We start from the raw sequence: 12,403 nt of genomic DNA on the forward strand, positions 1-12,403 counted from the left end.
GCCCGGCCCTGCACTTGGCGGGGTTGTGCCGGGCACGGCCCAGGCCCGCCATGGGCCTGGGGTTAGAAGGGCCGTGCCGGCCCGGCACGGCCCTTTTGGCATCTCTACACTAAGATGTCATTAAAAAAAATAAAAAAATAATTGGATTATTTTAGTGGACGCAAGTACTTTTGTGCAGTTTGTTCCTTATCCATCTCTCTAGAAAAACCTTATAATAAGAACAAATTTGAATTGCATGGCATAAAATTATATGCCTTTATTAAACTATGCTCTGTGGTAAAAAGGGAACTTTTCTACTTGACAATACTCAAGTTTTCTGAGGTTTTTAGTGGCAGTGATTGAAAATGGTTGTTGCTGGAAATAGCAAATTAAATGAGACTAACGGTTTTTCATAGCAACATTAAGAAAGAGAGAGATAGATGTTGATACCTCACCTATAAGGGTGAAAGACACACTAATCTTAGACGCCAGAAAATTTGTCTTATAACAGAACTAAGGTGGAGTTTTCTGTTTTAACTCCATGACAAGGTCTAAGGTAATTGCGGACACGTGAGAGATTAAGTGGCTAAGTGCCTTGATAAAAGTCTCAAAACACGTTTCATAAAGTTAAAATAGCTTTTAGGATATTCTTTGGTTTGCAAATGTCAAATGAGTGGTTGAATGCAGCCAAAAATATTACTCTATTTTATGGGCTCTAGTGTCACCTTGAAGGCAACAAAAAATGATATCTTTTAGTATCTTTGTTTTCTTCAACGTCATAAATATGAAACCATTTAATAGACATATAATATTTGTTGGGCGACATTTCCGAAAACATTAAACGCGCAATAAATTTAAAAACTCTCCCGAGTCCAAATATGCTTAAGTTTAAGTTCGTCGGAGCCCAAATTCACCTAAGCCTAAGTTTCCCGGAGTCCAAGCTCCGAGCCCAAGCTCTCCCGAGCCCAAGCTCGCCGGAGCCCAAGCTCGCCGGAGCCCAAGCTCGCCTGAGCCCAAGTTCTCCTGAGCCGAAAGTTCAAAGGTCGCGTGATGTCATCAAGTGAAGTAACCGACGCTAATTGAAGACATTGAATGATTGAAAATTAATTCTCATTGATTATTTATCAATTTTAACTCACGAAAAGGTGAAGAGGCTCATTGTAATTAAGAGAAAATAAACTCTCGAATTAATGGGAGAATTAAACTCACTCAATCCTAATGTACTATAAATTTCCTCAATTTGAGAGGAAAAGACACTCATTTCTGAATACAATTGCCTTGTGATTGTCTTTAGTTCGTTTTTGTTACTCTTTCAGAGGTTCTTTGTGTTCTTCGAGTGTTCTTCTAATTTCCTTATATAATTTACTTAGTCAATCTGAGTTATTAGTCTAAAGACGTTGAATAAGTGTTACACAAAATTTTGCTCTAACAATATTCATCAACAAAAAAAAAGAAAAAAAAAAGAGAAAAAAAGGCAAAGCCAACTAGGGAAAAATGATAACTTTGGGAGAAGGAGCAATAAATTGTTTCAAGCTTTATTGGCCGGTTTTTTCTGTTAGTTCTGGTTAAGGTCCTTCACAAACTATGGTGGAGTCCTACTCGCATAAAACATTTGGCGGCTATGCAAGGGATCATAGGCCCTTCTTACAGGTTCATCCATGGCAGCACCAAAGAAATCTCCACCATGAAAAAGGAAGCCATGAGCAGAGCTATATTGGATTTGTCACAACATATTTCCAAAAGTTCAGCCCCATGTTGGCTCGTGGATCAACATATATGTTAAGGGCCAATACATGGTTCTATAGAATAGAACTTTTGGCTTGAGAACTTAGTTTATTTCATAAATGCCTTGTACTCTGCACACTAGTTAAACAATGCCTCTGAACATTTATTTCACTCCTAAACTATACAAAATTGATCAAACGCCTCTCCCATCCAGATCTTTCTATAATACTAATTAAATGATGACATGACCCTAATTCTAATGTCATAAAATGTCACCCAAACTATTTATTTTAAATCAACTTGCTCGGAGTACTTATGAAATAACATACTTCACGGGATGTTTTGAAAGATTTTAATGATACAAGGATTGAAGTTCCAAGGGATGTTGAATTAAGGAAAAGGAATGTATGAAATTAATCCTATGTTCTATTCTTGATTTTAGTACATTTAGTGGCTATCTGAGTTTTAAAGAAAAAAGAAAAAAAAGTAGTTAACGATTGGCTACTTACTAACTTGGCTTTAAGAACATACAAAGACACCATGGTGGATAAAAATCACTAGTAGCATAAATGGTTGACAAAAATCTTAATAGTGATGGTATTCTAATTGTATTATAACATTACTTAACAGGATATGATCCTGCAATGATCTCTAGTGTAGAAATAATGCTGGAAAGATGGAAAAACTATGAAGGCAAAGAGATAGAGGTGTTCGAAGAATTTAGGTTGCTGACTTCAGAAGTGATTTCTAGAACAGCACTTGGAAGCTGTTACCTAAAGGGAAGAAAATCATTGACATGTTACAGAAATCGGTCCTGTTAACATCCAGAAACGCTTATAAAATCGGTTTTCCTGGCATCAGATGTAAAGTTGCAAAACAACCTTCTAGTTCTCAACCACTTTATTAAGTCGTGTTTCCAATTTGCAGCAAGCTCTTTAAAACCAAAGACGAGTTTTAATCAGAGATGCTTGAAAAGGAAATTTGCGACTGTGATGGAGCTTATTAAGAAAAAAGAAGGGAAGGTAATGAATGGAGAAGAAGATAGCTTTGGCAGTGATTTTCTTGGTGTGGTGTAAAGGCTCACCATGACGCCGACGCCAAGAAAAGGATTTCAGTGGATGATTTGGTAGATGAATGCAAAACATTTTATGCTGCCGGCCAAGAAACCACTAATATCTTACTAGGCTGGACTGTACTCCTTCTAGCAGTGCACACACATTGGCAAGAAGAGGCAAGAAAGGAGGTCCTTTAACTTATTTGGCCAGGAGAATCCTAAAGATGGCATTTCGAAACTTAAACAGTAAGCCATAAAGTGAAACTAGAAAAGAAACTTATCCCAAGTCTTCGTTTCATGTAGATGAGCATGGTCATTAATGAGTCTCTTGGATTATACCTTCCGGTCGTTTATGCGAAAAGTAGAACGGGAACTTAGACTCGGAAAATCACTCTTCCTGCCCATCTCAACCTGTATATCTCCAATTTACACTTCATCATGACCCTCAAACATAGGGAGAAAATGCGCATCAATTCAAGCCAAAGAGATTCTCAGAAGGGGTTTCTAAGGCCACTAACAACAATGCAGCTGCGTTTTTTCCCTTCGGAATGGGGACCAGAATCTGTGTGGGCATGACCTTTGGAATCACCTAAGCGAAAATTGCTCTTTCAATGATTCTACAAAGCCATTCCTTCACCATTTCTCCGGCCTATGTGCAGTCGCCGTTTCAGGTTCTCACACTCCACCCTCAGCATGGAATTCAAGTGATGCTACAAGCACTGTGAAGGCTGGAGCTGGTTGAATGATTGCAGTCTGTTCACCGATAAAGCCCTAGGGAAAATAGGGTCTTCACATGAGAAAGTTTATGAATGCTGTACTTAAAATCGACTGTTTATGATAAGTAAGCATGTAAATGGTTACGTTTTTTAGTGAACATGTAACTGATTTAAATAATCAGATGTTTCCATTATAAAGGTACTTTGTTTTTGTTGGTAGGCAATTCTAGACTCCGTTCATTTCGCTCATTCGAGTTTAGAATTCGAGTTTTACTACAGTAAAAAGCTCTCAAAAACAGTCACATCTAATTTTTTTACTACAATAAAAAACTCTAACACAACATCACATCTCAACTCAAATTAACGAACCGAACGGCCCCTAATCAAGAGGGGTTCATTCTCAATATTGGTTAGAGAACTTATGGCTTCTCAGCACAAACGAAACGTTTTCATTCTCTCCCTCACCCCCCCGTCAGGTAAAGAAATGCTGGGAAACTGCTTTAAAAGCATTGGGTTAATAAACAGCCTAAAAGATTGTCCAACTCTGAAGATGCTTTTGTAACTTCTATGGTAAAACTATATAATATAGCTTTAGCGTTGTTTGATTGTTTTTCCACCCTTTGGTCAACAAAATTCAAACCAAGGCAATGGGATTTCAGGACCTCAAAAGCAAGACACTGAGACAACCTCCAAAACAAATATTTTTTCACTAGCTACGGAAGCTTACAAATGCGTCAGAGATCACTGATTGTTCACCTGATCAGGGTACAAAAGAATTTCTTTCATATGTTGTCCTCTCTTTTTTTTTTTTGTCTTCTTTTTTTTTGGATAATTAAATTGCTAGCAGCTAGCGCATAGAATAAGAAAAGTTCCTAGGCAAAACACATACCCAGACCATATATACGAGTACCATTGGGAAAACAACAGAAATCATTTATTAGTAATCAGTAACATGAAGTTGATAAAAACTTCTCCTTCATGCGAGAAATGAGCTTAAATTTTTCCTCGGCTTCAACCTGTTGGCGGATGTCAGTTTTTGACGCCCGGTCTGGATGAAATTTTAGCAGCGCTCGTTTATAAGCTGCATGGACCTGCAAGAGCCAAGAGTCATTACCATTAACATTGACTAAACAATATATGAAAACAGGAAGTTGAATCAGAAAACATTCGTGTGATTATTACCCTTCAGTCACAAAAGAAAAATAAAGATTCAAGACAAATTTGAACCATCATCGATTGTAAATTCAAGACAACTGATTTACTAGTCTAAGTCTAGAGGTAACATATTGAAATTTGCTACAAAAACAAACTTTGGGAAAATTAAGGGCCAACGTTAATGAAAGATGAATCACACAACACAAATCCTCCATTTCATCAATCTGCACTGCATTGAAAGCAAAAGCATAAATAGTAGATTGATGGACTCACATCATGAGACATAGGACAGAAACCACCCGCAACTTGGATTCCCAAACCACGCAGCAATGAAGCCATATCTATGCACGTTATTTCCAATCTGCTAATCTCCTGCCTTATTTCACCACGTAGCTTTTCCTTCAGATTTATATTTTCTTCATCCTGAATATTTCATTATTCATGATATTAGACAACATCACATGATCTATATTAATCACAAAAAAATTAAATAAATAAATAAGCAAATAAAAGTCTTAAAATCTTTTTCTTTCTTTATTATAAAAATAAAAATAAAAATAAGTTTTAGAGCTTGATAAGTGACAGAAGCAACAATATTATACAAGTAAACAAAACACTAAGGTCTCGTTCATATCACCAATTTGAGTTTCCAATTCTAGGTTTCTACAGTTAAAAGCTCTCAAAAATATCACATCTAACTTTTTCTGCTATAGTTAAAAGCTCTCAGAAAATATCACATGTCAGCTCAAATTGAAACCTCGAATCCGCAAAGCGAACGAGGCCTAAAAACATGTCATAATTGATGAAATCATGAATATAAACCTTTTTTTGAGTCTCTCTGACTTCTTCAATACGTTGCTTTTGCCTTCTTTCAATGTCACATAAGCGCATGGTTTCGGCTTTTCTTCTCTTACGCAACCTTTGTGCTTCTTCTGACTGCAAAAGAGCAGTGTGTTTAATTACAAATAAATCATTCGCCCACTCAGGAATACTTTTCCAAATCAATCTATATCAACCCAACGATATTGGTATCCTTGAGGTATAAAGATCAAGGCAAAGAAGTTATATGATGCATATAAGTATGGTAGAACCAACTGGTAGAAAGAATGAAGTCATAGCCTTTAAGTAAAAAAATACATCAGGCATATATCAACATCTCAAGCATAATACACACAACAAATACATCAGGCATATGTCTCAATTGCTTCATAAATTCTACGGATAAAATATGAAGATTAACCATCTTAGAACAAATGTCTAGAAGTACTACACTAGTTAGCTTGACCTTTATGCAGAAAATTTTGATAAAGTTGAGTAAGGTCATGTGGGTGGTGCTAATTGAACTCATCATTGCATATATGGCAAGACAGTTCAGCTCCTACCATGCAAATGTTTTCTTTAATATTTCCCACGTTAGTTAAACATTCAGAGTAACCTAAAAGAACCTTTTCAACTCGGCTAAAAAGTAGCGTTGCTGCCAAAACGAATATTGACAAAATTCAATGCACAATCCACAATTGAAAGAGTATGAGTGGGAGAGAGTCAACCGATAATAAGAAGCAAGAATGGGGATATCAGTATGCGTGTCAAACCTGAATTTGCAATTCTCGCTGCCTGGCTGCCCATTCTTCGTCTATTGCTCTCTTGTATTCATCAGTGTCCTTAAGTTTTTCCCGTTCATTGATTAGGTTGCCTTCGACAGATAGCGTACCATTACCAGCTTGAGGATCTAACAATCCACTTTTGTCATTTGGTTCCTTTGCTTCCAAAATAGAAGAATCAGCGCAGTCAAAATTTGTTTGATTACTTGCAGTCTTGCGTAAAGAGGCCTCATTAGAATCTGCACTCGCTCTATCTTGATAGGAAGCTTTTCCACTGCAGCCTTCCAAGTTGCCCTCAACTGAGGTGCGGCAAAATATAAATTCTTCGGGACCATCTCCGAATTTGTCATCTGGAAGAGAAACACCATTATCAACCGGTACCTCATCAAACAGTCTAGAGTTTGACACAAAAGATTGTCCAGGGTCTATTTTCTCTTTTCCCTTTGAAGTAATTTTGGGATGCATATATTGTTTCCCACCCGCTTCTTGTTCAAACCACATAACGGGAGACCCTTGGGCACAAGGTTCTTTTACATTACAAAAACCAGGAATATCATCACGGACATTTTTGTAAGTTTTACCATTGTAGAAACAATTAGGATCTTCGGCAACAAAACCTCCTCGAGGCTGAAATGATTCTTGGGGACTTGGTTCTGCTTCATTCCCATAACCGGAGATGCCAGCAAAAACATTTTTGTTACTTTGACAATTACAACCACAACGAGGATCTCCTGCAACTGTGCATCCTTCAGGATGAAAATCTGCATTTCCATGAAAGGATTCTGTTTCCTGGACTGACACAGGTTTCCAAGAAGGAAAACTTTCTCGCTCACCTTTATGATAATCCATAAATGAACCATCTGATGCGGGTTTGAAAGAAGTAGTCTCTGCATAGCCACCATCACTTGCAAAGAACTCCGAAACATTTTCTTTCTGATAAGCTGCATTGCTTGAACTAGAACAAACAGGGACTTGCTCTTCTCTACCATTTTCTTCGTCAGCATTTGCATGAACGTCACCATTAGACCCAGAAGCACTAGTCTGATCCTCTGCACCAGAATGATGATTTAGGTCATGTTTTCTCCTAAGTGAAGCTCTTTGCCACTGTTGACGGAGTATAAAAGAATCTTCCACTAGCTCACAATCAGAACAATCACTGTCAGTTGAGCCATTATCAGAGGCAGGATCCAAACCATAACAATTTCTTCCAGGAGCTTTGGTGCAGTAGGTTTGCTTGCACTTTGAGAACTGAAATGCAGAGGCCTTTTCCCAGATAATCCGACATTCATCAATATCTGAGTTCATAGAATTCCGCACAGTTCTAAATGCAGGACATTCACTTTTGCTTGAGCTAGCGTCACTAACCAAGTCCCCATCGCCATCAACACAGATTCCAAGATCCACATCAGTATCCTCGTCATCATCTATTGTTATGACGCCTTCAAACGACAATTTCTTATCTTCTCTCGGCACATTGTAACTTTCAAATTGCTGTTTTGAAGACTCAACGGGGTTGACTGTAATATCACTATCATCATCAAGAACAATGAACTCAACATTCTCAGGTCTCCCTTTGACCTTTCCAGCATTCAGTGTTTTCTTCTTCGAAGAACTTCTCCTGTGAGAATGTTCTCTTAATACTCCTTTCCCCCTCATCTAATTCTACAAACACGAATAAACATAAATAAAAAGAAAAATGAGTCTCTCTTCCATTACAAATGTCTCAACATCCATAGATACAAAACACCTTATCAAATTTTGACCAGTTAAAATCTGTACATATAAAGAAACCGCCAGTCTCGGGAACAATCTGATAGTACACGTCATAATATTAGCAGTATTTTTCAAGCAAAGTATTTCCACTAAGTTACTGTCGACGTGCTTGTATCCTACTTAATCATACAAAAATAGTTAACGAGGAGAATAACACGATCCCAAGGGCCACAATGCAATTGCCTCTAGTTTTATTACCAAAAAACTGATCAAGTGAAAGCATTGCTTACATAGAAACACAGATAAATTGAATATATGTTCCTGTAAACACGCACAAGCGTGCGCACGCAGATATATATTTACGAACTGAGTAGCCACGGGGAACGAAAATGAACTACAACAGTTATACCCGCATTAAAACGGTAACTCTCACAATTTGAATTCATACATTTCTATAATGTCAAACCCTAAGAAACGATCAAATTTAAACTTATAGCCAACAAAAATAGCAATCAATTTATAAACTACAAATGTTAAATACACAGCAATAAAATTCAAAAGAATATGCGTGAAAACCCCCCGTTCTTCAAACCCCAGCTAAAGCACAAGCGAATAACGCTTTTGCTCCAATATAATTTCACGTAGAAACTAAAACCCTAAACCGAATCGGAACAAGCAAAACCAAAATCGGACCGAAAATTTTCTTATAATTGTATCGATTGCCCAAAAAAGCGCAGTCGTGATTGCGAAATTCAATCAATCGAAATAGAAATTAAAGGCTATAAACACATAAATATGTATAAATATATAGTCGATTATGAACAGAAGGGAAGGTTACCATCCAAGAAAACCAAAAGGCAAAGAAACCCTAGCTCTTCGCTGAAGAACCCACCGAGTGATGAAAAGAGGCTTTCAGAGAAAGCTGAAGCTTGAAATAGAAAAAACGGAGAGAGAATTGAGAGGCAACGAAGTTTCAAAGAGGTTTTTTCAAAATTGTAAAAGAAAGCTTTTCGTACCAAAATCAAAATTTAGGCATATTCGTTTGAGAGAGAGAGAGAGAGAGGGCGGAGTGAGAGAGAGAGAGAGAGAGAGAGAGAGAGAGAGATTAAATAGTCAGGCTATGAAATCCGTGGTGGACCTGGTGGTGGTACGACTTGTGAGTTTGTTTTGTAAAATAGTGATATTTGGGAGGGCAAATAGGGAAAATAAAAGGTTGTGTTTGGAATTTTCAGTCGAGTTGTGACTTGTGAGGCTTTTGCAATTTGCAGTGAATTTTCTAGGAAAATCATCTGCGATTTTCCTACCACAAGTAAACAAACTTTTTTGTTTTTTTTTTTTATATGAAGAATTTAAACAAATATTCAGGAAAGTTAAAATTCCATATATTGTTATATCTATTAATATTTTAATTTTATTTGTATTTATTTTCATACCAAGCACACTTAATAACTTACATAATCTTATGTTTATTAATATTTTGATTTTGTTTGTGTTTATTTTTTCTTTTTAAAAATTTTCTTAGCTCGTGTTTGGTTCAGCAATTTAAATTACCAAAAAATTCAATACCATTAGAAGCTTGAGATTGAAAATGATGTTTGATATAGAATTAATGAGAAACATTTAAACCACCAACCCCAATTTAAATTCTTAATTTTGGAATTTATCACCCTCATTTATTTATTTATTGTCTTATAAGGGACTACATCAAGCTCTAATTTTTTCTTAGAGAAAATTACAGAATTTACATTTAAAAGCATATGTATCTAGATTTTTATCATTCATTCTTGATTAATATCCTTTTGCTAGCATAGTTATTTAACTAAAAAGGTTATTGATAAAAAATAAATAGTAAAAATTATGACTTATATATTTTTAAGGGAGAAAGAGGAAAATAAGCCAAGACTTGAGATGAATTAAAATTAATAGGCTAATAGTTTACATAAGTTAATAAATATGTCAAATTACTGTTTTCGTCCATAACTTGTCTGGTTATGAATCATAACTTGACAAGTTATTATCCATAATTCACGATTTTTGTCAATAACTTGTCTGGCTATGAACCATAACTTGACAAGTTTATTCATAACTTATCTGGTTATGAACCATAACTTGACAAGTTATGACCTATTAATTTTTATAACTAAAAATTGGCCTATATACTTTCTTAAGCTTTTCATATTGGCATATTTTCTACTATTTTCCTATTTTTAAAATGTATTTATCTCATTTATCCTTTTTCTTATAAAAATTACGACCCAACTCGTGTGTGCTTTGAGGTCGGGCTATTAAGCTTGGCCCATCAAACCTTGTCGGGAAGTCCAAATTGATAGCATTAACGCTGTAATTAAACCTGGCCTACTCGATAAGCCTGGTTGCCCTGAGCCGACTTTCCCCAAAATTTTCAAGTTTTCTTTTTTAATTTTGTTTTTCATTTTTAAAAAATTACCACGAAATGTTACGGGCCAGGGTGCAGGGTTAAAGATGCTGAAGCTATGAGACGTTTGGTTCATGAATTAGAATCATAAGATTAGAACTATTTTTCGATTTACATGTATTTTTTGTGAGAGAAAATACTGTAGCGAATCATGAACCATGATTCAAATCGGGGTACGAATCCCCCAACCAAACAACCCCTGAATGTCCCCGACCAGGCCACATAACTTTACTTAAAGCTTTAAATTAGAAATTAGTTAGGCCTTTATCTTGAGGAAAAAACCAAGATCATATAGCATTTACTAGGCCAGCTCCCACTACCCTCTTTGATCAACAATCATGCCCATATAATGGAACATATTTAAAATAAAAAAAACCCCTAATTGTCTCATCACTCCTATTCTTCGTATTGTCGTCTCTTGGTCACTCTTCTTATCCCACGCTTAAAGTTTCAGGTCGCCATTTATCTCTGCAACTCATCTCTCATCTATGACTATTTCAATGAGGACCAAGTTGACCACCCGAGCCGACTTGATCAGGCCAAATTGATGTGGATTTTGATGGCTAGCGGGGTGTTGTGGCTCAAAATTTTCCCACCCTGATGAAGTCAGCTTGGCTAAAAAAACAGAGATACTCTGATCTTACCCGGTCGATTTACACTCCTAAATAGCATTATACAAGAGACGAAAGCTTTTTCATCTAAATTTTAACAACCATAAAGGATTTATGTGCATTCTACACCCCTATATAGGATAATTATTTAAAATATAAATATAAATTGTCAAAATTTGAATATAATAAATAAAAACAAAAAATAGTGTCAAAAGTTGAGAAATATAATTATTTTAATAAACAAAATAAAGTACATCTTTATTATATAAAAGTTAATAATAATTAGGCTAATATTATAATATTAGACACAGGCAAATAAAATGTAAACATAGGTAGTAATTATTAATTTTTGAATATTACTTTTAATTTTATATCTATAAGTAAATTAAGGGCAAGATAGTAATTTATTATTAATATCAGGTTTATGAGTGCTAATTTAGAGGGGGCATAGGATTGCCAATTCCAGTCCTCAATCTCAAATTTGAGTGGGGCCCACCAATTTCACTCACATTCTAAGAGCAAGTAACATGAAATTGACTCTAATTCTCTACTATCATTCTCTAATCCTAATAAGTAAACATGTCATAAAAGTAAACTGTTGTCTCTCTAATTCTCTACTATTATTCTCTAATCCTAATAAGTAAACATGCCATAAAAGTAAACTGTTGTCTTTCTTTTATTGATTGTGATCTTGTTTTGCTGATTTAATATCAAAGAGTTGATTTTCTATGTATTCACAAGATTTAATATCATAAAAAGATGTTCTTTTAGGGGATTAAAGATGTATATTTTAGATGAATTAAGATTTGTTGTCTCATTTTATTGTCTCGGTAACTATCTTCTTAATTAAATTTTGACACCTTGTGTGAATTGTTTAAGTATTTTTACTCTTTGATCTTATTTATATGGTCATATTCTTAAATTTATATGACATGACAAATAATTAATGAAAGAACAGCCACCGAGACAGATTAATGGAAACAACAAATCTGGACCGCTTTTAGATACCCATTAACGGTTGAGAATGGAATCACTAATGCATAATTGTTTCATTTAACACCACTAAATAGGCATAATATATAAATGTTCATTTTCAAAGAGAGTCAAATCTTCGTTATGTGTTAATTTTTTTGATAATAAAATGAAGTAACATTATTAGGTAAACTCTTTTTGTCCCGATAGCTCATGACAATGTCTTATCTTGTTAAATATAATATTAGGTACCAAAAAAAAAATAGAGAACTATCTTTTTAATTTTATTTTTTTCTTTTCTTTATTTATAATCCAGTTCTCTTTATATGGAGCTGTTGTCACTTTAACCTAACATACTATTGATATTGAAAGTAAAAGAAAGAAATAAAGGAAGAAAATAAGCTAAGCTATTTCATGGTACATTGCTTTATGGGGGATAAGTT

The 12,403-nt window shown here is 35.3% G+C and overlaps 1 protein-coding gene and 1 pseudogene across 1 annotated transcript; one reads left to right on the forward strand and one right to left on the reverse strand.

Annotated features, from left to right (window-relative positions):
* The first annotated feature begins 1,563 nt into the window (after nt 1-1,563).
* Nucleotides 1,564-3,692, forward strand: LOC112090657 (annotated as a pseudogene).
* Nucleotides 3,693-4,152: 460 nt separating this feature from the next.
* Nucleotides 4,153-8,978, reverse strand: LOC21409129. The gene is made up of 5 exons (XM_010093322.2): nt 8,782-8,978; nt 6,222-7,892; nt 5,452-5,565; nt 4,903-5,052; nt 4,153-4,565 (listed from the first exon to the last, which is right to left on the reverse strand). Exons 2-5 carry the CDS (start codon nt 7,884-7,886, stop codon nt 4,419-4,421), a joined length of 2,076 nt encoding a protein of 691 aa, XP_010091624.1. The 5' UTR covers nt 7,887-7,892; nt 8,782-8,978; the 3' UTR covers nt 4,153-4,418.
* Between the last annotated feature and the right edge of the window lie 3,425 nt (nt 8,979-12,403).

The sequence above is a fragment of the Morus notabilis genome, unplaced genomic scaffold, assembly GCF_000414095.1.
Source record: "Morus notabilis unplaced genomic scaffold, ASM41409v2 Scaffold73, whole genome shotgun sequence".
Lineage (NCBI taxonomy): Eukaryota > Viridiplantae > Streptophyta > Magnoliopsida > Rosales > Moraceae > Morus > Morus notabilis.